This window comes from Microtus oregoni, unplaced genomic scaffold (genome assembly GCF_018167655.1).
Source record: "Microtus oregoni isolate MIOR12 unplaced genomic scaffold, Mior012 000099F_ref0000060, whole genome shotgun sequence".
In the NCBI taxonomy this organism is placed as follows: domain Eukaryota; kingdom Metazoa; phylum Chordata; class Mammalia; order Rodentia; family Cricetidae; genus Microtus; species Microtus oregoni.
The window spans coordinates 1,147,807-1,171,960 of NW_024544712.1; the positions used below are offsets into that span (position 1 = coordinate 1,147,807).

The 24,154-nt window shown below is 47.4% G+C and overlaps 1 protein-coding gene across 1 annotated transcript in view; it reads left to right on the forward strand.

Moving 5' to 3' along the window:
• LOC121443079 (IQ motif and SEC7 domain-containing protein 2-like) overlaps nt 1-23,907 on the forward strand; it is an 84,087-nt gene extending 60,180 nt beyond the window's left edge. The window contains 13 exon segments of the mRNA XM_041644762.1: nt 1,300-1,561; nt 2,336-2,737; nt 7,432-8,327; nt 9,872-10,033; nt 10,479-10,601; nt 11,825-11,991; nt 15,277-15,416; nt 16,318-16,443; nt 18,765-18,864; nt 19,571-19,732; nt 21,578-21,751; nt 22,221-22,270; nt 22,840-23,907. Of these exon segments, the coding sequence (XP_041500696.1) occupies nt 1,300-1,561; nt 2,336-2,737; nt 7,432-8,327; nt 9,872-10,033; nt 10,479-10,601; nt 11,825-11,991; nt 15,277-15,416; nt 16,318-16,443; nt 18,765-18,864; nt 19,571-19,732; nt 21,578-21,751; nt 22,221-22,270; nt 22,840-23,805 (3,730 nt within the window). The 3' untranslated portion in view covers nt 23,806-23,907.
• Nucleotides 23,908-24,154: the final 247 nt, after the last annotated feature.

Below are 24,154 nucleotides of genomic sequence, written 5' to 3' on the forward strand. Positions count from 1 at the left end.
TTCTGACTAGTACTTGGGAGGGTGGAGGATGACAGTGAGCGAGAGTTCCCACCAGGGCCGAGCCCAGCTCTGCTGCCCTGACCTGAAGCACAGGGAGCTGGCAGGCCCCAGACAGCTCAAGATCTTGTGCTAGTAGGTAACCAGTTCCACCTAGCCAACTTGCCCTAGCCTTGCACCCTGACCTCTGCCAAGAGAGGCTGAGGAGAGGCCCTTTAATCGTTTTACTAGCCAGGAGCTTCTACAGCCTATAATACTTTCCTCAGATTAAAAAAAAAAAAGATCATTCTTTTAGCCCAGCCACACCCATTCTCCCACAACCTCCTCCACCCCTCAGCCTTCCTGGTTCTCCCCACCTCTGTGCTCTTCACCATGCTCTGGAGCTCTGCCGCCACCTGGGTTCCTTGGCAGCCTGGTTGCCATGGCACTGTGGGAGCAGGTCTGGCAGAACAACAGCTCTAGGTAACCCCAGCAGGCAAGACCTGGGACCCAGCTCCAGCCACCTTTCTGCTTGAGAACCCCCTGCCCTCCTCCCCGAGCTGAGCAGAGGAGGACATGAGGAGAAAAAGGAAGCTTCCCCACAGGGCAGCTCTTTACCTGTGAGAATGCTGAATGGGAGGCACTTCCCACTGTGGCCCAGCCTGTGCCTTCACCCTGCCCTCTCACCAGCAGCAGCAGCAGTAACAGCAGCAGTAACAGCAGCCGCAGCACCAGCAGCAGCCTGGGAACCCTGGGAACTGGCCAGGCCTGGACTCCAGGCTGCTAAGGGCAGGGGCAGGGCACAGGGGCAGGGCTGGGTGGGGGAGGAGATAACCTGGATGGGCAGGGTACAGGAATCATCAAAGAGGGCTGGAAGGGGGCTATATGTCAAGGAAACTGGTCTGGGTAGTTCTGGGAAATCACTGCATGGGGTTAGGAGGGGCTAGAGCTGGGAGGAGAAGAGGTCTAGGGAGGGAGCAACTAGGCTGTCAGGAGAGGGAAGATTTGAGATTGGAGCTACTAGGGACAGGAGCGGGAGGAGACTAGGTGTAGGGTTGTGACTGGACCAAATTGTGAGGAGTCTGGTTAGGCCTGAGAACAAACTGAGAAAACCCCTTCAGGGAATGGTGTCTCAGAACGAAGTTATGGAGACGGGGCTCTAAAGGAAAGGAACTGAAGGTCTCTTAAATGTTCGGGTCCCTAGGTATCTAAGGAAATGGGAGAAGGTGGGGTTGGGGCAAGATCTAGTGTACTTGCTCAGTTGGGCCTAGCAAGCCTCTCTCCTGTTGCCGCATCCTGGCTCATTTTATCTCATCCCCACAGTGTGGAGGATGATGCCCCAGGCAGTGACCTGAGCACAGCGGTTGATAGTCCTGGGAGCCAACCCCCTTACCGGCTGAGCCAGCTACCCCCCACCAGCAGCCACATGGGAGGCCCCCCTGCTGGGGTGGGCCTTCCTTGGGCTCAGAGGGCACGCCTCCAGCCAGCCAGTGTCGCCCTGAGGAAGCAAGAGGAGGAGGAGATAAAGCGCTCCAAGGCCTTGTCAGACAGCTATGAACTCTCCACAGATCTGCAGGACAAGAAGGTGCAGAAGAGATGCTCCGGTTGAAAATGGGAGTGGGATACAGAGAGAGCTGAAGGAGGGGGGTTGGGGTGTGGTACTTGAGGGTGGTATTCAGGGAGGAACAGTAAGGTTGGGCCTGGAGAAGACTGGCTCCAGGACCTGTCATTCACATTCACTGCACATACACTGAGTCTTCTCTTCACTTAGCAGACATTATTGCGCTCCAATAATGGGGTCCAAAAGATGAATGCGACCTGCATCCAGCCTTCAAAGGCATGGAGTCTAAGTGGGGAGGCACACACGTAACTTGGCAATTTCACAGTGTGATGCAATACACTGTCTGAAGGGGCTGGGGTGGGGAGAAAAGGGAGGGAGGGAAGGGAGAACAGTATACAAGATTTCAGAAAAATAGAGCCTGGAAGGGCAGTTATCAACACGTTAATTATGACTATGCCTAGATGTTTGGGCTGCAGGTGAACCCTCCCTCATGCCCTGTCTTTCCTTCCATCCTGCTTTTCTCTTACTCTGATTCTCTTCTTTCTTCAACGTCCTACTTTTCATTTATTGTTTCCTTTCTTTCATTTTTTTTGTTTCTCTAAGCTTTTTCTGATTTCAAATAATATACATTTCTTTTTTCCCCTGTGATTACATACACCTTGGGATTATAAGTGAGAAAACACTGGGCGCACAGCCTGTCATGACTTCTTCCAGCAGTTAGTTGTGACTTGAGCGGGGTATGGTTAAGGACCAAGGCCATGAGGCTCTGGCAACTTTCTAAACTTGTTCCTCTGACAGGTGGAAATGCTGGAGAGGAAGTATGGGGGCTCCTTCCTGAGCCGCAGGGCTGCCAGGACCATCCAGACAGCTTTTCGCCAGTATCGTATGAATAAGAACTTTGAGCGGCTGCGCAGCTCAGCTTCAGAGAGCCGCATGTCCCGCCGCATCATCTTGTCCAACATGCGGATGCAGTTCTCTTTTGAGGAGTACGAAAAAGCACAGAACCCTGCATACTTCGAGGGCAAGCCTGCCTCACTGGACGAGGGTGCCATGACTGGTGCCCGGAGCCACCGGCTTGACCGGGGTCTCCCCTATGGAGGCTCCTGTGGTGGGGGCATCAATGGTGGTGGAAGTTCAGTCACCACATCTGGAGAGTTTTCTAATGACATCACAGAGCTCGAGGACTCCTTCTCCAAACAGGTCAGGAGCCCTGAAAGGGGCCTTTCTTCTCCATTCCCAGGCTCTGGCTGCTTCTCCTACTTCTTTATCTATTTTCCAAACTGCAAGAATTTGCACTACTGAGCACTTAATAGCAACAAACAGCAGTGATTTTAATTGAGACTTTGAGAGTGGTGAGAGAGAATTGTTAACATGAGAAAAAATTACAGCTGAGTGTTTACCTGTAATTGAAGCATTGGCAGAACTGAGGCAGGAGGACTAGGAGCACCTATGTTAAAAAAAACAAACAAAACAAAACACCAAAAACCCCTAAGGCAGTGATGTAATTCAGTAGTAGGAGCACTTATCTGGCATGTCCCAGGTCCTGTGTTTCATCTCCAGTACTGTTAGGGAAAAAAAAATTATGCTGCTAAAACAAGCATGTTAGGATATGGGTTCCAATAAGATGGCTCAGCGGGTGAAAGCGCTTGCTGCCAAGCTTGCTGCCCTAAATTTGGTCTCCAGAACCCCTACTGTGGAAGGAGAGAACAGATCGTTTATTTTGATTATTTTTATGTTTGTGTATCTGTCGTGTGTGCCAGGTGTGTACAGTTGCCCAAGGAGGCTAACAAAGAATGTCAGGTTCCCTGGAGCTAGAGTTAAAGACGGTTATGAGGTATCTGGCATGGGTACTGGGAACCAAATTCCAGTCTTCTGCAAGAGCAGGTATATATTCTCAATCACTGAGCCATTTCTCCAGTCCATAAAAACAGATTTATAAAAAGATTTATTTATTTTCTTTTATATGTTTGGGTGTTTTGCCTACATGTATGTATGTGTACCATGTGCACACCTGATACCTGTCGCATTCAAAAGAGGGTGTCTGATCCCATGAAACTGGAATTATGAATGATAGTGAGCCACCCACCCATGGGTACTGGGAACTGAACTTGGGTCCTGTAAAAGACTAATGAGTGCTCTTAACTGTTGTGCTGCTAGTTTTATATCAACTTGACAGAGTCATTTCAGAAGACGAAACCTTAGTTGAGAAGATGCCCATATCAGATTGGTCCGTGGGACCACCATGGCACCGTCGTCCAGTGAGGCATTTCCTTGATTGATGAGTGGTATTGGAGGGCCCAGCTAACAGTAGGCTGTGCCACCCCTGGGCTGGTGGTCCTGGATACTATAAAAAAGCAGGTTGAGCCAGGAGGTGGTGGCGCATGCCTTTAGTCCCAGCACTCAGGAGGCAGAGGCAGGCGGAACTCCGAGTTCAAGGCCAGCCTGATCTACAGAGTGAGTTCCAGTACAGCCAGGGCTATACAGAGATACCCTGTCTTGAAAAACTAAACCAAACCAAACAAATGAACGAAAGAAAGAAAGAGAGAAAGAAAGAAAGAAAGAAGAAAGAAAGAAATCTGAGCCAGTCATGGGGAGCAAGCCAGTAAGCAGCACTCCTCCGTGGCTTTTACATTAGCTCCTGCCTCGAGTTTCTGGTCTGACTTCCATGGATGATGGACACAATGTAAAATGAAATAAACCCTTTCCTCCACAAGTTGCTTTTGCTCATAGTTTTATCACAGCAATAGAAACCCTAACTAAAATAGAAATTGGTACAAGGTTCATTGGATATTGCTGTGACAAATGTGACCATATTTTCGGGAGGATTGTGGAAGGACTTTGAAACTTTGGGCTAGAAAAGTAACAACAGATGAGCCAGTGCTCTCTTCAGCCCTAAGAAATGATTCTTGAACGTTTTCCTCTCACCTGCACGTATGCACATGTGCATGTACGTGTGCACACACACACACACCTTAAGTGCAATAAAGCAATAAAAATGAGTATATAGAACAAATAAGAAAACAAAAGGTTCCCACTGTTTGAAATTCGATATAATAGCAAATAAAGGGTTTACTGACAGATAGTACCTGCTCGATGCCAGGTACTCTGTATACTTCACAACAGATCTGTGAGGTAGAGGACACTAGGCTGAGACTTGAACTCCGGTCCATGTTTTCCAGGATCTTCCAGTCTGGTAGACAGTAGAAGACATATAGGTGCATGGTCATCTCCAAAACAGAATGTGTTCAGAACCAGAAGGGATTCTGGGAGACCCAGAGAAGTTTCTTGGAGAAAACAGCATTGTAACTAGGCCTGACAGGACTGAAAAGATGTAGCTACTTAGAGATGTTGAAGGGGGCATTGTTTGCTCAGGTATTGATTGCATCAGCAAAAACCATGGAGCTAGGAATGGGCATGGCAGTGAGTGGAATGGGAGGTCGTTCTAAGCTGAGGATATTTTAGCATGGCTTCCCGGGAGAAAATCCCAGTTGTGCCAATTCCCAGCTGTATGACCTTCTGAGCAACAAAAAGGAGATAAAGCTTTCTTTTTAGTGCTGTTTTAGAGCTATGGTGAAAAATGCATCTCAACCAGGTACCACAGGGAAAGCACCTGGCATGTGGTAACTGCTAAGTTGTTTTTTTTCTCCTAAAACTGAGGAGGTGCTTGGTTGAAATTGTTGAGTGAATGAAGCTTTATAAAAGAAATCCCTGTGACCTAAACTCTGTTATCTGACCCTATCATTGGCCTATGCATGTTTCTCTGAGGCTAGCGAACAGATGGAGGGATGGAAAGAGGCATGAAGGGAAGAGCTGTATCACCCTCCCATTCATTTCTATGATAATTAAGCACCTTTTCTGTGTCAAGCAGTAGCTGATCTAAAATAGAAACTCAGCTTGCACCTATTCCTCAAGGGGAGAATAGAGAACAGGAGAATACCACCTGATGGAAGATGCAGAAGAACCAGGCCTAATCCTAGCACTCCATGCTGTCTACATCAGGGGTGGGGAAAATGTATTACTTACCTATTTCTGTACAGTGAACTACCCCAAAATTTAGTAACTCTAAAGTGACCTTAGGGGCCAGTGAGTTTTCTGTGCAAACCTGTTGACTAGAATTCAATCCCTGGAGCCTATGTAAGGTAGAAAGAGGGACCAGTGCCACAAAGCTGTCCTCTGACCTTTACATACATGCTGTGGCTTACATGCCCACACCCATATAATCACAGACACAGTCATAATACATTTTTAAACAAATTTTAAAAAACTGACATTAGAATTGACCTGAATAGAGTCACATTGAATAGCCTATGTTGGCCTCAAACTTGAGGTCCTCCTGGCTTAGCCTCTGGAGTGCTATAATTACAGGTGTGTAACATACAGACACATACACATACACACGGACTGCTATAATTACAGATGTGTACACACACACACATACACACACACACCAAGAAACATTTATTATGCAGTTTCTGAGGGCCAGGAAACTGTGAGGGGCGTGGCTTGATGATTTGCTTCGGGGTCTCTCTGGAGGCTGCTCTCAAGCTGTGTAGGACACAGTCTCAGAAGACTGGACTGGGGCTGGCAGGGTAACTCCTTTGCTGGCAGTTCCTCTCCCTTAGGACTGTTCACAGTGTGGCTTCCCTTGGGCGAGGAGTCTGAAGGAGAACAAGTCAAAGGGAACATGCAAGACAGAATTTGTAATATTCGACAGTCTCCTTATAGAAATATCATACGTCTATTGTGAGCCACACAGACCAATTGGGGGGCAGTGTGGTATCTAAGATTATGAATGCCAGGAGAAAGAGGTTATTAGGGGCCAGTTTGGAAGCTAGGTGTACAGGGAGGAAGAGTTACTAGGTGTAGTTCAGATTCTCAAGAGTAAATATTGTGGATTTCCTAAGAGATATTGACACAGAGAGCCCTGGGAGGAAGCTGAGATTTGGGGCTTTCCCTGCATGGGAGTTGAGATGGTATTGACAGAGGTAAGAGTGTGGCTTGAATAGTGGGAAGGTAGTATTTAACTTGGGTTGACATGAGATTGACATACTGAAGTGTCCAAAAAGGCATCTTGTCATTGTTAGTCCTAGCCCTGTGAACTCACAGTGACTTCCTGGGAGTTATTTTGTAAATTATTAAGAACCTATGGGTTTCTTTGCAAAATAAAGGGATGGACAACACACAATGAACACAACAGTATTTTTGTAGACTTCTTGTCTCATATTGCTCTGTTTGGTCTTTTTTTTTTTGTCTAACTGGTCTTTTGCTTGTATATTATGGTTTCTGATTTTGTGTTTTTATGGGCTTTGATTGGGCATGTGTGTGTTTCTTGTGCTTTTTCTTTGTTTTTTTAAATTATTTTTCTGGTTTGTTTGTTTTTTGGTTTTCTAAAGAGAGAAAGAAGGCATGGAGTTGGGTGGGTAGGGAGGATCTGGGAGGAGTTGGTGAGGGGAAACTGTGATCAGATGTATTGTGTGAAGATAAATTTATTTTCAATAAAAATATACATACATATGAAATAATAATAAGTGGCTGGAGAGGTGGCAGGTTTGATTCCCAGCACCACATGGTCATTCGTGACCCTGTATAACTCCAGTTTCAGGGAATTTGATACCCTTTTCTGGTCTCCACTGGCACCAGGCACACATGTGGTATACAGACATACATGCAGGCAAAACACACATACACACAAAATAAATAAATAAATAAATATTTTAAAAGTTTAAAATAAAGAGCCTGTGGGCGGGGAAGGGGGGACCCAAGCACCTGTGTTCTTAGCTGACACACCAGGGAGCTTTCCATGCCTTTCCTTTTCTTCTTCTCTCCTCTGATCCTTGTACCATTCCTCCCTTTATCTTTCCTCCCTTTCCCTCTTCACCTTTCACTGTGTGCAGGTTAAATCTCTGGCTGAATCCATCGATGAGGCCCTGAACTGCCACCCATCAGGGCCTATGTCTGAGGAGCAAGGGTCAACCCAGATGGAAAAGCGGGAACCAAAGGAACATCAAGAGGACAGCTCAGCCACCTCCTTCAGTGACCTTCCCCTCTACTTGGATGACCCAGTTCCTCCTCCATCACCTGAGCGACTGCCCAGCACAGAGCCCCCACCCCAGAGCCGCCCTGAGTTCTGGGCACCAGCTCCCCTCCCACCAGTTCCTCCACCGATGCCACCAGGGACCCGGGAAGATGGTAGCCGTGAGGAAGGCACTCGCAGGGCTCCTGGGTGCTTGGAGTGCCGGGATTTCCGGCTCCGGGCCGCACACCTTCCCCTCCTTACCATTGAGCCTCCCAGTGACAGTTCTGTAGACCTGAGTGACCGCTCAGATCGCGGCTCTGTCCACCGCCAGCTGGTGTATGAGGCTGATGGCTGCAGCCCCCATGGGACCCTGAAGCATAAGGGGCCACCAGGCAGGGCCCCAATCCCACACCGCCACTACCCTGCCCCTGAGGGTCCAGCTCCAGCCCCACCAGGGCCCCTGCCGCCAGCCCCCAATAGTGGCACTGGGCCCAGTGGTGTGGCTGGGGGTCGGAGGTTGGGGAAGTGTGAGGCAGCAGGTGAGAACTCTGACGGTGGAGACAATGAGAGCCTCGAGAGCTCCAGCAACTCCAATGAGACCATCAACTGCAGCTCTGGCTCCTCGTCCCGGGATAGCCTGAGGGAACCTCCAGCCAGTGGCCTGTGCAAGCAGACCTACCAGAGGGAAACAAGGCACAGCTGGGACTCGCCAGCCTTCAACAATGATGTGGTACAGAGGCGGCATTACAGAATTGGCCTCAACCTCTTCAATAAGTATGTGCTCTCAGTTCTAGCCTCCTTGCCTCTTCCCATCCTGTCTAGGCACCTTGTTTGAGGACCTAGCTCCAAGCAGTGACCTTGGTTATGCCAGCCTATCATCTGGTGAAATGGTATTTCTCCCCAGATGCCCAGGGATGAGGACTAGTAGAAGGTTGGCAGAAGGGAACAGTAGCTGTTGCCTGGAAATCTTAGCACTCAGTAGACTTTAGTCAAAGGGGTTGCCGTAAGTTAGAAGACAGCCTAGTCTCTGTTGGGAGCACCAGGCCAGTTTAGGCTACAGAGTAAACCCTGTCTCAAAAGACAATTAACCAAACTAAGAAACCAAGGGGGAAAAACAAGGTTACCGAATAGAGAGACACCCCCCCCCCCCACACACACACACATGCCTATGTTCGGGTCCTGTGCTTTCAGTATCTGTTTGTATGATCTTGAGCAAGATGGCAAGATGTTTCCCCAAAATGACTTCCAGGTGTTATCATCCCTATATCCCCCTTCCAGAGGGGAGGCCATCTAGAATATAAAGAACCCCAGACTAAGACCCCTAATCTGCCTGTTCACTCACTGTCTAGCCTTAGGTAACCTGTGGTCCTTTTTTGGGCTTCAGGTTTTCTCATCTTTCTGTAAGTAGGGTTGTGTATTTGGCAGCAGGCTGGAATGACTAACAGTGACTAAGCTCTTTCTGAGTGCCTGGTCCTCTGCCAGGTGCTGAGGAATGGGGGTAAGAGTGTGGCATTTGATTGGAAAATAATTAGAAAACATAATATGTAATTAGACAACATTAGATATAATGGAAGGCATTTGATGTAATACCTCTCATCTTTATAGTCTGTTAAACACTGCCACCTATGTTTAATTTTCACAATAACTCAGCAAGGCTGGTAGGAGTGTTCTTATTTTAGAGATAAGGAAGTGAGACCTGGAGAAATAAAAGAGGCTGTCCAAAGTCATGCAGAAAGTGATTATTCAGAAACTCCGGGACATCAAAGTCCAAACTTCCAATTTTTGGTTTCATGGGAGTCCAAAGACATTCAGGTTCTGCATGTGGGATAATTCCAACCCAGATGTTTTGGTCCCAGTCTCTGTAAACATTGGAGGCACCTCATCAGTAGAAAAAGCCTCAGAGGCTGGGTAGGATGTAGGACACGGAACAAGTAACCTCGTCACTTCTTCCCTGTCCTGAGGGTTCTGAGAAGCAGTCTTGGTCTAGAGCTCAGGCCTTTTCTCAAGACAGTCTGACGGTTGCTGGGATGATCCTGACGAAAGTAGGCTCTCATTTCGATGCTTCTTTTCCTCCACCTGTGGTATGCCTCCAGTAAAAGAGGAAAGTGGTGTGAGGATGGATGGATACCTTGGAATTTTGAATCTCTGTGAGATGGAAAGTAGTTTACTCTTATGTTGTGATGTTTTTATCTGTACCCGAGAGGAGCTGGACCACATTATAGACCCTTGGCTCTCTGAAGCCTTGCTTAGTTCTAGAAATGGGACCAGGTGCAGTTCTAGAGGAACAACTATCTGACCTACCTCTTCTCTTTTTGCAGGAAGCCAGAGAAGGGTATCCAGTATTTGATTGAGCGAGGTTTCCTGTCAGACACTCCTGTGGGGGTGGCTCACTTCATCCTGGAGCGGAAAGGCCTGAGCCGGCAGATGATAGGGGAATTCCTGGGGAACCGGCAGAAGCAGTTCAACAGAGATGTGTTGGAGTGAGGACCCCAACATGGGGCAGGCAGGCTAGGGATTCCTGGAAAAGGAAGGCAGGAGGGAGAAAGGGGGCAGTCTGTCTTTTTTGCTCAGATAAACTTTTTAAAACAAGATGACTAGATTTTCCTGTTTCCATACCCCTCTGCTCCTAAAGGGTCTTCTCTCTCTTGACCCTATTCCTAAAGTCTTCTAAGAGTGGCTCTCCACAGGGCGTACTCACCTAATAGTTTGCTTTGGGCCTCAGTTTCCCATCACAGAAACGAATAGACTAATGGAAAGCACTCTAAGTGACCATGTGCCTTCAGTTTTCTTACTTCAGCTTCACTCAGTCCAGAGTTTGGAAGCATGTCAGTGGGAGTGCGGGGCTGCTTATGCAAGTGGGTGGGCCAGTGGTTTACGTAGAGAAATGAAGAGTGCCACCACCCACCCTGACTCTTTACTTTTCAGCTGTGTGGTGGACGAGATGGACTTCTCCTCTATGGATCTGGATGATGCACTCAGGAAGTTCCAATCCCATATTCGAGTTCAGGGTGAGGCCCAGAAAGTGGAGCGACTCATTGAAGCTTTCAGGTGTGCCTGCTTCCCACTCCTGAAGCTGCCCTTTTCTTCTTTGGGGCCCTATTTCCACAAGATGCTTCTCTGCATTTTAATTTTCTTCCACTAAACAGAAATGAAGGTCAGGTGTGGAGAGGGAAGAGACAGGAGGATCTCTGAGTTCAAGGCCAGCCTGGTCTACAGAGTGAGTTTCAGGACAGCCAGGGATACATAGAAAAACCCTATCTCAAAGAAGCAAACCAAAACAAAAACTAACCAAATAAGCAAAAATCCAGAAATGATAAATCTCATCTTGAGAGGCATTTGTAAGGTTTGGAGATAGTGAATATAGCTCTGATATATATTAAAGTATCTAGCTCTAGCAATTGAGATACAGGCACATTAATAAGTGCAACATCAGTAGTAAATGGTAACATTCGTGGATCTGGGTGTGTAGATCAGTGATCGAGCATTTGCCTGTTGCATGGCTATGAGTCTTTGGTTTCTGTGTCCTGTACTGAAAAAAAAGGGGGGGAGGGGCTACCATTCTATGAGGTAGATTCTTCTATTGGTATTTCTGTTTTGTAGATGACAAATCTCAAGTTTAGGGACATTAGAGTAAGTTAGCTGAACCAGGATTTGAACTTGCATGTTTCTAAAGTCGTGGTATCTATACTCAGCCCTAAATGCTTTGAAGATCAAACTGAGCTGGGTCTAAATCTTGCTCCACTGCTTTGGAGCATTTACAGGGGAGACGGAGGAATTGCTGAGAACTCATTTTCCATTATGGGCGAAAGATTTGCTTTGACAGATGATCTGTTTCATCCCAGCTTTACCACTCACTGGCTCTATTGCCTGGCTGAGTTACCTCACCACTCTGAACCTTCATTATATCCTGTGTAAAACAGGACTGCTTGGGAGTTGGAGGTGTGGTTTAGTGATAGAGCAAATGCTTAGCATGCTCAAGGCCCAAGGTTCAACCTCCATTGCTACATAGCCAAAGAAATGGGGCACTAGCATTCATGCAGTGGTGTGATCAACTGCATGGGACAATGTACATTAAGTCTCCTGGAAAAGTTCCAAGAAGTTAGTGATTATGGTTTTTCATGGTACTATTGGGGAAAATGGAAGAGGACAGACTTCAAGTACTAAGGGAGTGTTTCTTGAAGGAAAGGGATTATGATGGCAACTTGGGCAAATTGTGGGCAGGTGGAGATTGCTGGCACCTGCATCTAGACTTGACCCTTGTTGTCTCACAGCCAGCGGTACTGTGTCTGTAACCCTGCCCTTGTACGCCAGTTCCGGAACCCAGACACCATCTTCATCCTTGCTTTTGCCATCATCCTCCTCAATACCGACATGTACAGCTCCAGCGTCAAGGCTGAACGCAAGATGAAACTGGATGACTTCATTAAGAACCTGAGAGGTGAGCAGAATTTCCCATTTACTTTTCTTGTCCGCCACCAGAGAAAAGAAATTAGGGTGGGGATGGGAGTGTGGTGAGAGATCCCAGATGTCATTGTAAATTAGCCTTTGTCACTTTATCTCATGGCTGGATGTCCCCAGGCTGTTCACTTAGCAATTCACTCCAACAGTTACTTGCCAGGCTGTGTGGGTAGCTCAGTACTGAGTGCTTACCTAGCATGTGCAAGAACTGCAAAGACAAACCCACTCTCCGAGCAGCTATTTCCTAGGTATTGACTCAGGTTGTAGAATATGACTCTGTCTCAGAAAACAAAGAAATACAGATAGCCTGACTCTTATTAAACTATTTTATTCACTCACGTCCTTCACCCTTATTAGCGCTCTCCTTGTCTTTCCTACTTACACCCATAAAGACTCATTTAGATACCTTTACCTCCATTAATTTATTCATTCATTCATCCAGTTGGTCAGCCAGCTGACACTTACTGGATGTTTAATGAGTACCTAGTAAAATGAGTACCAAGGACAATGGAGGGGAGTCTGCTATAGGCTCTGTTCTGAGAGCTCTTCCATCGTGAGGGAGAAACTGCCATGTAGTGCCTAGATAACCACGATGAGACAGAAAGTGAACAGTGATGTCAAAGAGGCCAAAAAGACAACCAGAATTCAAAGGAAGGAGCTCTTACCTCCTACTGACTTCCCAGAGGAGTTGTATTTTAAGGTGAGCCTTGAAATGACAGACTAAAAATAGAGGAGGGCTTACCTGGCAGAGAAGACAACAAAGGCCCAGACGGAAGAAAATGTGAGGTTGTTTAGAGATCAACTGAGATGGGCTAGACGAACACTTGGGAAGGTCAGGCGGATCCCGTCTCTGAGGTCTTCCAATGCCAGATAAATGATGCCACTTTGATCTGTGCTTTTGGTTTATTGTAACGATGTCAAGCCCTAGCTCTCACCAAAGAGCAGCCTACTAAAATGGCACAGATACTATGATTATTTCAAAAGCAATGAAAGGAGGGAAATAGAGATGGGGAGAGCAAGACAAAGTTGCTGACTGTCATAATTTATGTTGCTGGAGGCTTTAAAGCTGTCTGGCAGCTAAGATAAAAAAAAACAGTGGGGAGAAGAATGTACTTTTAGCACTTGTGCAAGGAAGAAGTATGGTATTTCCCAAACAAGAAGTCATTTTTTCCTAGCAGAAGCTTTAAAGAGAAGAGTGAAAAGGTTTCACTCAGCACACAGTCAAGAGTGGAGAAAGACAGTGGACTTAGGAAGAGCAAGTTAGATTTGAGGGCACCCAGAGCTGTTTCCCATAATCTTGCCATTATTCATTCAACCATATACATATGCTCACCATGTATACAGTCAGTCTTCCATACCTGTGGGTTCTTCATCCATGAATTCAACCAACTGTAGACTGAGAACATCTAGAAAAAAAACTTGTGTCTGTACTGAACATGTATAAACTTTTTCTTATCATTATCCCCAAATAATACAGTAAAACCACTGTTTACATAGCATTAGCATTGCAGTAAATATTGAAGTAACATACAAATTATTTAAACTAACAAGAGAATGTACATAGGTTATATGAAAATACCACTCCATTTTAACAAGATCAATTAACACCTTACCACTTAGCAACCATACTTGACTGTCCTATTTTATATATGAAACATGAGCATCCTTGGATTTGGGAATTGATGGAAGATCTTGGGACAAATCTCCCATGGATATGGAGGGATGATGTGGGTGGGTGTGTGTGTAACCATGTATTTCCTCCAATTATTGAATAAATAAGCAAACAAACAAATGAAAGCAATACATGTCTATTTTAGGAATGTGGGGCATGAGGCTATATTTCAGCAACAGTACTTAATATTCATGAGGCCCCTCCCTGGGTTTAGTGCTCACCACTGCCAAAATTATTTTCTCCTTACATTTATTTGTTTATTGGTGTGTGTGTGTGTGTCTGTGTGTGTGTGTGTGTTACATGTGGGTATACACATGTCACAGTATTCATGTGGAGGTCAGAGGACAGCTTTCAGGAGTTTGTTCTCTTCTTCCACCATGTGGCTTCTGGGGATGGAACTCAAACCATGAGACTTAGCAGCAGGCATCCCTACCTGCTCAGTCATCTCTCTGGTCCTCATGTAGTTTATTTTATTTTTAATTTTTTTGGGGGGGTTTTAGAGACAGAGTTTCTCTGTGTCACTTTGTTGCCTGCCCTGGAACTAGCTCTTGTAGACCAGGCTGGCCTCGAACTCACAAGAGATCCTCTGCCTTCCGAGTGCTGAGATTAAAGGCGCGCACTACCACCACCTGGCTCCTCATGTAGTTTATTATCTTACTCTTTTTACTTAACTTGCTACAGGGATTGTCTCATATTATTGAAATATTTTGGTAAACATCAAGTTTATAGATAAACTATTATTTACTTAGCTATTTCTCTATTGTTAGAAATTAAGCTGTTTCTGAATTTCTCCACAAATAGCACTCGGTGAACATTCTTTAACATCAATCTCACATATATTTCTGAATAATTCCTTAGGATAGATTCTTTGGAAAAGAATTGATAGGTTTGAATATTTAGGCTCTTGCTAGATTAGTTTCTGAAACTGTTATATTAGTGTACACTCCAAATTCCTCAGATTCTTACTAACTCTGAATATTATTTTCAAGTAATAGTCCCAGTTAAGAGCGTACTTAATCGTAGCACTTAGGAAGTAGAGGCAGATAGGAGGAGGGTGGGAGTGGGGGATGGCTGGAGTGATGGCTCAGCAGTTAAAAGTACTGACTGCTCTTTCAGAGGACCCGAGTGCAATTCCCAGTACCCACATGGTGGCTTACAACTGTCTGTAACTGCAGTTCCAGGGGATCCAATACCCACCTTTGACCTCTGAAGACAGCAGGCCAACATGGTACACAAGCATGCGTACAGACAAAACACTCATATACATAAAAAACAATAAATAAATCTTAAAACAAAAACCATGGAAGGTAAAAGGTAGTACCTGCTTGTCTTAATTGCAGTGTGTTATAAGTTGTTTAGACAAAATCCCTACCCTGGCTAAAAAAGTAATTGGCTCTTTTGTTTAAAGGCACCTTCCCTGTCCCATTCATAGCTAAAAGACTAAGAATACTCACTGGGTTTTTTTTTTGTTTGTTTGTTCTGTTGTTTTGTTTTTGCTACGGTTCATGCTGGGTGTGGGATATTATGGAGATCCCCCTACTGCCTACCCTCCATATTGATGTGACATACTCCTGTGTTACACTTTCCATGTAGGGGTTGACAATGGTGAAGACATCCCCAGAGACCTCCTGGTAGGCATCTACCAGCGCATCCAAGGTCGTGAACTGCGGACCAATGATGACCATGTGTCCCAGGTGCAGGCTGTGGAGCGCATGATTGTTGGCAAGAAACCGGTGAGTGCCTGGGGAGGGGACAGTGTTGTGTGGTAGGTTATTCCCCCCCCCTCCAGGCCCAGGTTGCCCTTACCTGTAAAATGAAGTGGAAGATATTATATTCCTTAGGGATCATGGTACAGATTATGGGAGATTCTCCATGTAAATGCATCTAGTATATTGCAAAGTTCATAGTAGGTGCTGTGTAAGTATTTTCTTCTCATCTATGGTTTTGTCTGCCCATCCCAAGTAAGAAGAGTCAAGCTAATATTTTCTAAAAAAAAAACAGATATTTTGGCCAACAAACATTTATGGATGCCTTATCCTTGATTTTTTTACTGAAATCTAGAGACATAGATATGAATCAGACACAATTTCTGTCTTTAGGGGCACTCAGAGATTAGTGAGGTTCCAAGGCAAAGACACATAATGCTTCTGCCTCGTGGTCTAATTTAGAGGAACAGAAATCAGGGAGAGGCCATTTTAAGGCAAGGGAAGTTAGAAAGACTTCTTGGAAAATAACTTTGGAATTGTGATTTGTTTTTTTTTTTTTTTTTTTGAGACAGGGTTTCTCTGTGGCTTTGGAGCCTGTCCTGGAACTAACTCTGTAGACCAGGCTGGTCTCGAACTCACAGAGATCCGCCTGTCTCTGCCTCCCGAGTGCTGGGATTAAAGGCGTGTGCCACCATCGCCCGGCCTGGAATTGTGATTTGAAAAAGCTGGACACGAAAAGCTTTTCAGACAAAGGGTGCTATTGGGACAAAAACAAGGTGGCAGGAAAGCTTAAAGGACTTCGTTGTTTATATTCTTTGTGTCAGGGTGACAGATATGTATCAGGTGTACATTCTGTCTTGTTAAGGTGCCAGAGGCCTAAAACTGCTGGGATGGCCTTGCTGACAACTATTTTTCCACATCTATCCAGATCCTGTCTCTTCCTCACCGTCGACTGGTTTGCTGTTGCCAGCTCTATGAGGTGCCAGATCCAAACCGCCCCCAGAGACTGGGGCTGCATCAGCGGGAGGTTTTCCTCTTCAATGACCTCCTTGTGGTATGGGCATTGGGCAGAAGGAAATGGGAGGGAGATAGTCAGCACAGCTGTTGGCTCTGGTGCCAACCGTGCTATGTGGAGTGTGGTTGGAACGCTGCAGCATGCCATCTGCGTGGTCTCGAGTAAGGCACAGCCCTTCTCTGGCCCTAATTTTCTTTCATTTTGCTGTGGTGACAGCCACACCAGGGCAGACAATGTGAGGATTGCGGGGAAATGATAGACCTATAATCTGGGAGGTAGTAGGAAGTAGAGGGTTGTGAATCTGCGGCCCTGCGGACCTTTCTGTTGTCTTGATGCTGGAAGTGATTAAAACAAGCATGTCACTGGTACAGCGGCACACCACATCTTTTAGTGATGGATTTGTTGGATTCTGTGGATCTGAAGGGATTTTCAGGATTTCCTGGACAAGAACCACTCTTCAAGATGGCTTAGCCCTGACTGCTAGAATCCGTTGTGGGCTTTTGGGGGAGAGGGGGTGGGTTTGTTTTTATTTTGTTTTGTTTTTCTAATACAGGGTCTCACTGTACAGCTCTAACTGTCCTGGAATGCACTATGTAGACCAGGTTAGCCTCACACTCACAGAAATCCACTGGCCTCTGCCTCTGGAATGCTAGGATTAAAGACGGGCACCGCCACACCAGGCTAGAATTTGCCTCCTAATGGGGTTCACCTCCTACTCAAGTTCCTCACCGTTTCTTGGGAACACAATAAGTATTCCCCCCTCTGTTCTGAGACAGTAATCCAGGGATTTGAGAACAGCAACCCTGTTCCTTCCTTGGTCTTCTCTCCTTCACAGCAGCGTTTCTCAGTCTTGGCACTGTTAATATTTTGAGGCAGACAATCCTTTCTTTCAGGGGTCTGTCTTGTGCACTGTAGTATTTTAACACCACTCTGGGATAGCTACTAGAAGCTAACAGCAAACCTCCAACCAAAAAAAAATGTATTCTCCAGAGAAAAGCAAAAGAGAGAAAGATGGGTGGGAGATTTAGAGAACATCTTCTTCAGGGAAGAAAAGAAAAGAAGGCAGTGTCTTCTTCTCCAGACGTTGTTCTGTACTCTCTCCAGTTGAGAATTACCACTCTAGACAAATTGCCTCCAACATCCTTTCCAAACCTTAGTTGCTTGCTTCATGAAATAGTGCTGACCCTTATTTCCCGGAGTTGTTGAGAAGATGAACTAAGAACTCAGTGCCTGGCAACACAGTTTAGTAGTAGAGCGCTTGCTTAGCATATGCAAGGATCTCGGTTCCATTCCCAGCCCTACAAAAGAGAAGAGGGTTTAGAGACAATCACATTGTCAAGAGGTGTGCCTGGCCCACACAGGTACTGAGTCACTGTTAGATGCCCTTCATGCACTGACGCCCCTCTGTGTATGGAGCTCTATGCTGGCTATTGAGCACATGGAGAGAAATCAGACTCAGTCCTTGTTCTCAGGGACTCACTAGGACCTAAAATGTGTTTTATAACATGGTGTGGTGATAAACCCCTGTCACCTAAAGTATTTGGGATATGGAGGCAAAAGGAACAGGAAGCTAAGGTCAGACTGGGTTATGTGATGGAGGCCTTATCTCAAACACCACACCACATCCCTGCCAAAAAGTGTTTGACATCATTGTGCACTGTAACCAACCTAAAATCAAATGCTTGTTTTAAGAGCCATTTGTAGAGGAAGGGGCTATAGTTTTGTGGTAGAGTTACTTGTCTGGCTCCAAGTTTCATTCCCAGCATACAAAATAAATGAAATAAAATAGTCACTTGCAAATTATCTGAGCTTATGTTAGTGTAAAATCCAGAAAGCCTAAAGACTTTGGGTTGGCGAGAGATCTTTAAGTCTGTTCATAGGCTAGGCAGGAGTTGCTGTTATGCACTAGCTCTTGATGGTGGAGGTTGAGGTAGGTGAAAGAACCTGAAAACTAGAGCCCCTGCCCTCTAGGCCATCAGGGAGCAATCACATATTCAGAACTACCATAGAGTCTGACAAGGGAAAAGGTATAGGACCAGAACCTGCACCCTGGAAGCTCAGAAGATGGAAACAGAAGTCTGTGTGAGGTATTGCGACGAGCTTCCTGGAGGGACCAGCATTCATTTAGTTCCTTTAAAAGTTGCGGGTGTTTATATATGCTCACAATGTCACAAACTTGCGTTTTCTCCCACCTCTCTCTTCCTCAAGTTTCAGTTCTCCCTTGTGGGTATGTGTGCTCATGTGTGCATGTCTGTTACAGGGAATGGGTGCGGAAGGTGCTTACTAGAAATGGGTATCACTTGGAAATTCCCCACCCTAAACCCAGCCTCTTATCTTTTTCCCACCCTTGTTTGCCAAAGGTCACCAAAATTTTCCAGAAGAAGAAGATCTTGGTGACTTACAGCTTCCGTCAGTCCTTTCCCCTGGTGGAGATGCACATGCAGCTCTTCCAGAACTCATGTGAGTCCCCTTCTGAACCCAAGCATGCATCCCAGGGTTTATCAGAGCCCATGCTCACCCTTCGTCTACACGAGCTTCCAGCCTTTGAAGTCCTCCTCTACAACTGCTTTAAAGTCTCCAAAGTATCTACTTGTCCAAGAATGGAAGGAAAACTAGAATGGAGTATGATTTGGGTGTGGCCCCTGGAGAACCTGGAATAGCAATGTTTTATATATTCCTTAGTGAGCAGATGTGGAAGCCACCCCATGCTTGAAGTGCTGAACTGAGAACAAGAGCATGCTTGAGTGTCTTTCAAGAGAGCGAAGTCATTGTGAGAGGCAGAGGGATAAAGGAAAAGGTTTCTAGAAAGCAGTTTAGAATTATGTTTGCCTTTCCATCCTGGAGTCTGGTATAAGGTTGCCAAGGCTACCAGGAGTTCGGGGACAAAGGGAAAGCACTGAAGATGCTTGAGGCACTTCAGAGTTGGGTGTTACAGAAATAATTGCCACAGTGTACAGGGTGATGTGTAGGGAAGTATTTGAGAGGCAGAGACAAAAAAGTTACTTGAGCCCAGGAATTTGAGACTAGGCAAATAGCACGACTCTGTCTCAGATGGTTGGCAGTAGTAGGGAGTGGGTTGGATCATTTCTCAGTTTCTAGTCTTAGCCACTTTGCTTCAAACCTGACAAAAATACCCAGCTTCTCCTGTCCCCTCCCATTGCCGCAGATTATCAGTTTGGGATCAAGTTACTGTCCGCGGTACCTGGAGGGGAACGAAAAGTCCTCATCATCTTCAATGCTCCTAGCCTCCAAGACAGGTTGCGCTTTACCTCTGACCTGCGGGAGTCCATTGCTGAGGTGCAAGAGATGGAGAAGTACCATGTGGAATGTGAGTAGCTACAGCATGACTCCTTCTCCCGTCATGATACAGTGCCCACAGACACCAAGAATCCTGTCTTCTGACAACCGCAGAGTTAAGGGCTAGCTTGCCCAACCTTCCTACCTTCATTCCAGGAACCTCTCACCTTCTGCCTGAATACTTTCAGAGACAAGAAGGTCATTACTTCCTTACCTCAGATTATTATTCCAGCCATTGTGAGTCTATGCCGGGACCTCCACACCCATCCTCTCTCTCATCATGAGCCAATTTTTTCTTCTATTGAAGGGAGACTCAGAGCATAAGAGTTAGGACTGTAGCTTCATACTTTATGTCTGCTATTTGTTAGCTGGGCAAACTTGGGTGAGTTCCGCAGCCCTCTGAACCCTTTGTTCAGATAACAGGAATAAAGAAATCTTCACAGTTCTTTCCCACTGCTCTTCTAAAGAGACAGGCTGGTCCTTACCTCTTCTTCTTTCTCTCTGTATTTCTCCTTCTCCCTTCCTTTCCCCACTCCCTTCATCTCAACAAAACTCCTACATAAGCTCAAAAAAGAAAGAAAAAAAAGAAAAAGAAAAAGAAATCTTCAGTGAGTTTGGCAAAGAGCCAGACACAGTGGTTGCACATCTGTAATCTCAGTACTGGGAAGGCTGAAACAGGAAGATTTCAAGTTCCCAGGCCAGCTGTGGCAATGTATTGAGTCTCTGTCACAATGAGAGGAGAGGGAGAGAAAGTGGAAGAGGGGAAGAGAGGGAGAAGTTGAAGTTGAAGGAGAGGAAGAGAGGAGAGACCAGTGCATTCATGGTGTTCAACAATACCATTCCCTGTCTCCTCTCCTCAATATCAGCTCCCAAACTGAGGTCCAGCTCAATACCCAGGACCTACACCAAGTTATTTTGATCATGGGCTATAGAAAATAATGATTATATCTCATTCTTCTTGATGCCCTTCAAGGTTTCTGTTCTCCAAGCTAAGCAATCATAGTTAAGTAACATGGCATTGAGGAGAAAGAAGGCAGAGAGAAACAGACCTTGATAGGTCTGCAGCCAGCAAGGCAGAGTATCAGTTCAGTAGAGACCTGGAGCCGCTGGGGAGATGTAAGGCAAGAGATTAGCCATATCAAGATAAGGAGAGGCCCACTAGACTGGAGTTTTCCTGACCTCATTGGAGGTATGGGGAGGGGGGCAGTAGAGCAAGATAGACCTGCTTTTAGAATGTTCGCTTCACCGATTTCAACTGTCTAACCCTGAGCAAACTCTATAACTTGTCAAGTTCTCAGGTTCTCCTGCATAATGTAGACTATGCTCATAATGTGGAATGAGTGGGATCAGGTATGTGCTGTCCCCAGCATTCTGCCTAGCACATAATAAAGGCTTTGATTCCCGGCAGTTTCGTGCCCTTGCTCTTCCGAGAGCTTCTCTGCTATGAAGCAAGGCGTTTGAGAACTGCATGAACATTGAAAGGACTGTCTTTCACCATAGGCTAGAAGGGCCTTCCCATCCTTCCTGTGAACCATCTGTTGCAAAGCTCTTGTTTAAAGGGCAGGGGTGTTTAGGGAGGCCTATCTACAACAGGGTAAAGAAATGACGGACAAGAAGAGGGAGAGGAAACAAGAAGAGGGGGCACTTATAGGGAGGAAAGCAAAAGAAGGGTTCAGTGGCATAGGATGGGCTGGGCACCTAAGGAGCTTTGAAGATAGAGTTGTAGTTTAGAGGGGAAAAGTACTACGGGGATGGGGGTAAGGTAGAAAGCTTGGGGAGCAGAAGGAGGGAGGAAAACCGAGGTGGGCTGCCAGTCAATCAGGTGGGTTCTCAATGTTATTCCTGACCTTTTCCCATTTTCTCCACTGCTACCCAGCGGAGCTGGAGAAGCAGAAAGGTATGATGCGACCTAATGCCTCACAGCCTGGAGGAGCCAAGGACTCAGTGAATGGGACTCTGGCCCGCAGTAGTCTGGAGGACACTTATGGGGCAGGCGATGGGCTCAAGCGGGGTGCACTCAGTAGTTCCCTGCGAGACCTCTCTGATGCAGGTAAGTGTTTTGGGCCCCTTCCCTGGTTGGGGAGATGTGGGACCAGGTGTCCTCTTTGCCTCCTGTCACTGGCCTTCCTCCATCACACACACACACACACACACACACACACACACACACACACACACACACAGCCTTCATTCAGAGCCCTGGGCACTATGTCACAGGGGGCCTGGTAGCCAGGTCAGAACAGGTGGGGCCCAGGGTTTCTGCCAGGGAGTATAAAGTGGGGCCACAGACTCTGCCCCTCTCCTCTTTTCCCTCTTCTGTCTCTCCTTTACTGCCTCTCCTCCATATTTTCCTCCTCTCTTTCCTCCTTCTCAACCTCTCTTCCTCTTTAATGGGGGAAAGGGGTAATGGGGTGTCTGTCCCTGGGAGGGACCTAGGCCTGGTGCCCAGCTCTGGAGCCCAGCAGGGTGGGGAGGGAGGGTTGCTGCTCTGACGCTGGGCTCCTTGCTTGTGGGTGCAGGGAAGCGGGGGCGGCATAACAGCGTGGGATCGCTGGACAGCACCATCGAAGTAAGTGTCAGCTCCTGCCCCACTCATTTTCTGCATGAGCCCTGCCCTGGCCATGGAGCCCCAGAGGAGGAGGGGACCTGTTGCCTACCCCTCTTCCGTGCTGGGTACCATATGGCTGCCTCTCCCAGCCAACCACTTTCTCCATCTGTCCTCACTCTGTCCTCACTCTGCCTGTCTCTCAGTCTGTCTTCCACTCTCCCATGTCCCTTCTTAACCCCAGGGCCAACTCCAAATAGGGATGCCCTTGGACTTGGGCCTCGAGAAACTTTAACCTCCAAATCCTGCTCTTTGACCCTGAGCGAGTCACTCTGCCTCTCTAGGCCTAACATTTTCTTGGCCTGAGAAATGGTCATGAGAAGGAGGTCCTACTGATTCTTCCTCTGCCCTCTGAGATTCAACTGAGGTAGTGGATGTGTCCGCAGAGCTGGCCACAAATACAGGACTGCTGTTTGGTTTTTGCTGTTACTTTGGGGGTCCTTGTTGCTCCAGCTTCAGGGACAGGGGTGGAGTTTAGGGCTGGGGGTTTAGATATGTAGACTGGCCTGACTTCCCTCCCTCCCCCGTTTCAGGGGTCTGTTATTAGCAGTCCACGCCCTCACCAGAGGATGCCACCTCCGCCCCCACCCCCGCCGCCAGAGGAGTACAAGAGCCAGAGGCCAGTCTCGAACTCCTCATCTTTCCTGGGCTCCCTATTTGGAAGCAAGAGAGGCAAAGGGCCCTTCCAGATGCCACCACCGCCAACAGGCCAGGCCTCTGCCTCGTCTTCATCCGCTTCCTCCACCCACCACCACCATCACCACCACCACCATGGTCACAGCCATGGTGGCATGGGGGTGCTACCTGATGGGCAGTCCAAGCTTCAGGCCCTGCATGCCCAGTATTGCCAAGGACCGGGCCCTGCCCCACCACCCTACCTCCCATCCCAGCAACCCCCTCTGCCTCCACCCCCTCAGCAGCCTCCACCCCTGCCCACACTGGGCTCCATTCCACCACCACCTGCCTCAGCCCCACCTGTGGGGCCACATCGACACTTCCATGCCCATGGCCCAGTTCCAGGACCCCAGCATTATACCTTGGGCCGGCCAGGCAGAGCCCCAAGACGAGGGGCTGGAGGACACCCTCAGTTTGCTCCACATGGCCGCCACCCCTTGCACCAGCCCACATCCCCATTACCCCTGTACAGTCCTGCTCCATAGCACCCGCCTGCCCATAAACAGGGCCCTAAGCACTTCATCTTCAGTCACCACCCACAGATGATGCCAGCAGCAGGTGCAGCTGGGGGCCCTGGGTCCCGGCCACCAGGGGGATCCTACTCCCACCCTCACCACCCCCAGTCACCACTGTCACCACACTCACCCATCCCCCCTCACCCCTCCTACCCGCCCCTGCCCCCACCTTCCCCTCACACCCCACATTCACCCCTCCCACCCACCTCCCCCCATGGCCCACTGCACGCCTCTGGGCCCCCTGGCACGGCTAATCCACCCAGTGCAAACCCCAAGGCCAAGCCAAGCCGGATCAGCACTGTGGTTTGAGGAATGGAATGAGTGTACTGGGGAACAGATAGTCTGGGGAAGTCCACAGGAGAGGGACCTTGCCCCTCTCTTCTTCCTCAGTTTTTTCAAAATATATATACACTCAGCAGCATCCTTCTTTCCACTTCCTCCATCTCTCCAGCCCCTTCTTCTAACCCCTAGCACTTGTCATGGGGTTTCCTTTCAGATTGGAGGGCCCTTGCCACTTGTAGCCTGAACTTAGGGCACTGCAGTGCTGGCAAGTGGTAAGGGCCTCTCCTTAGTCCTTGTCCTCCCTTTCCTATCTTCCTCTCTTCTCTTTCTGGTCCCTGGAGGCCTAGTTGGTGGTCTCAGACCTCTGGGGCAGATG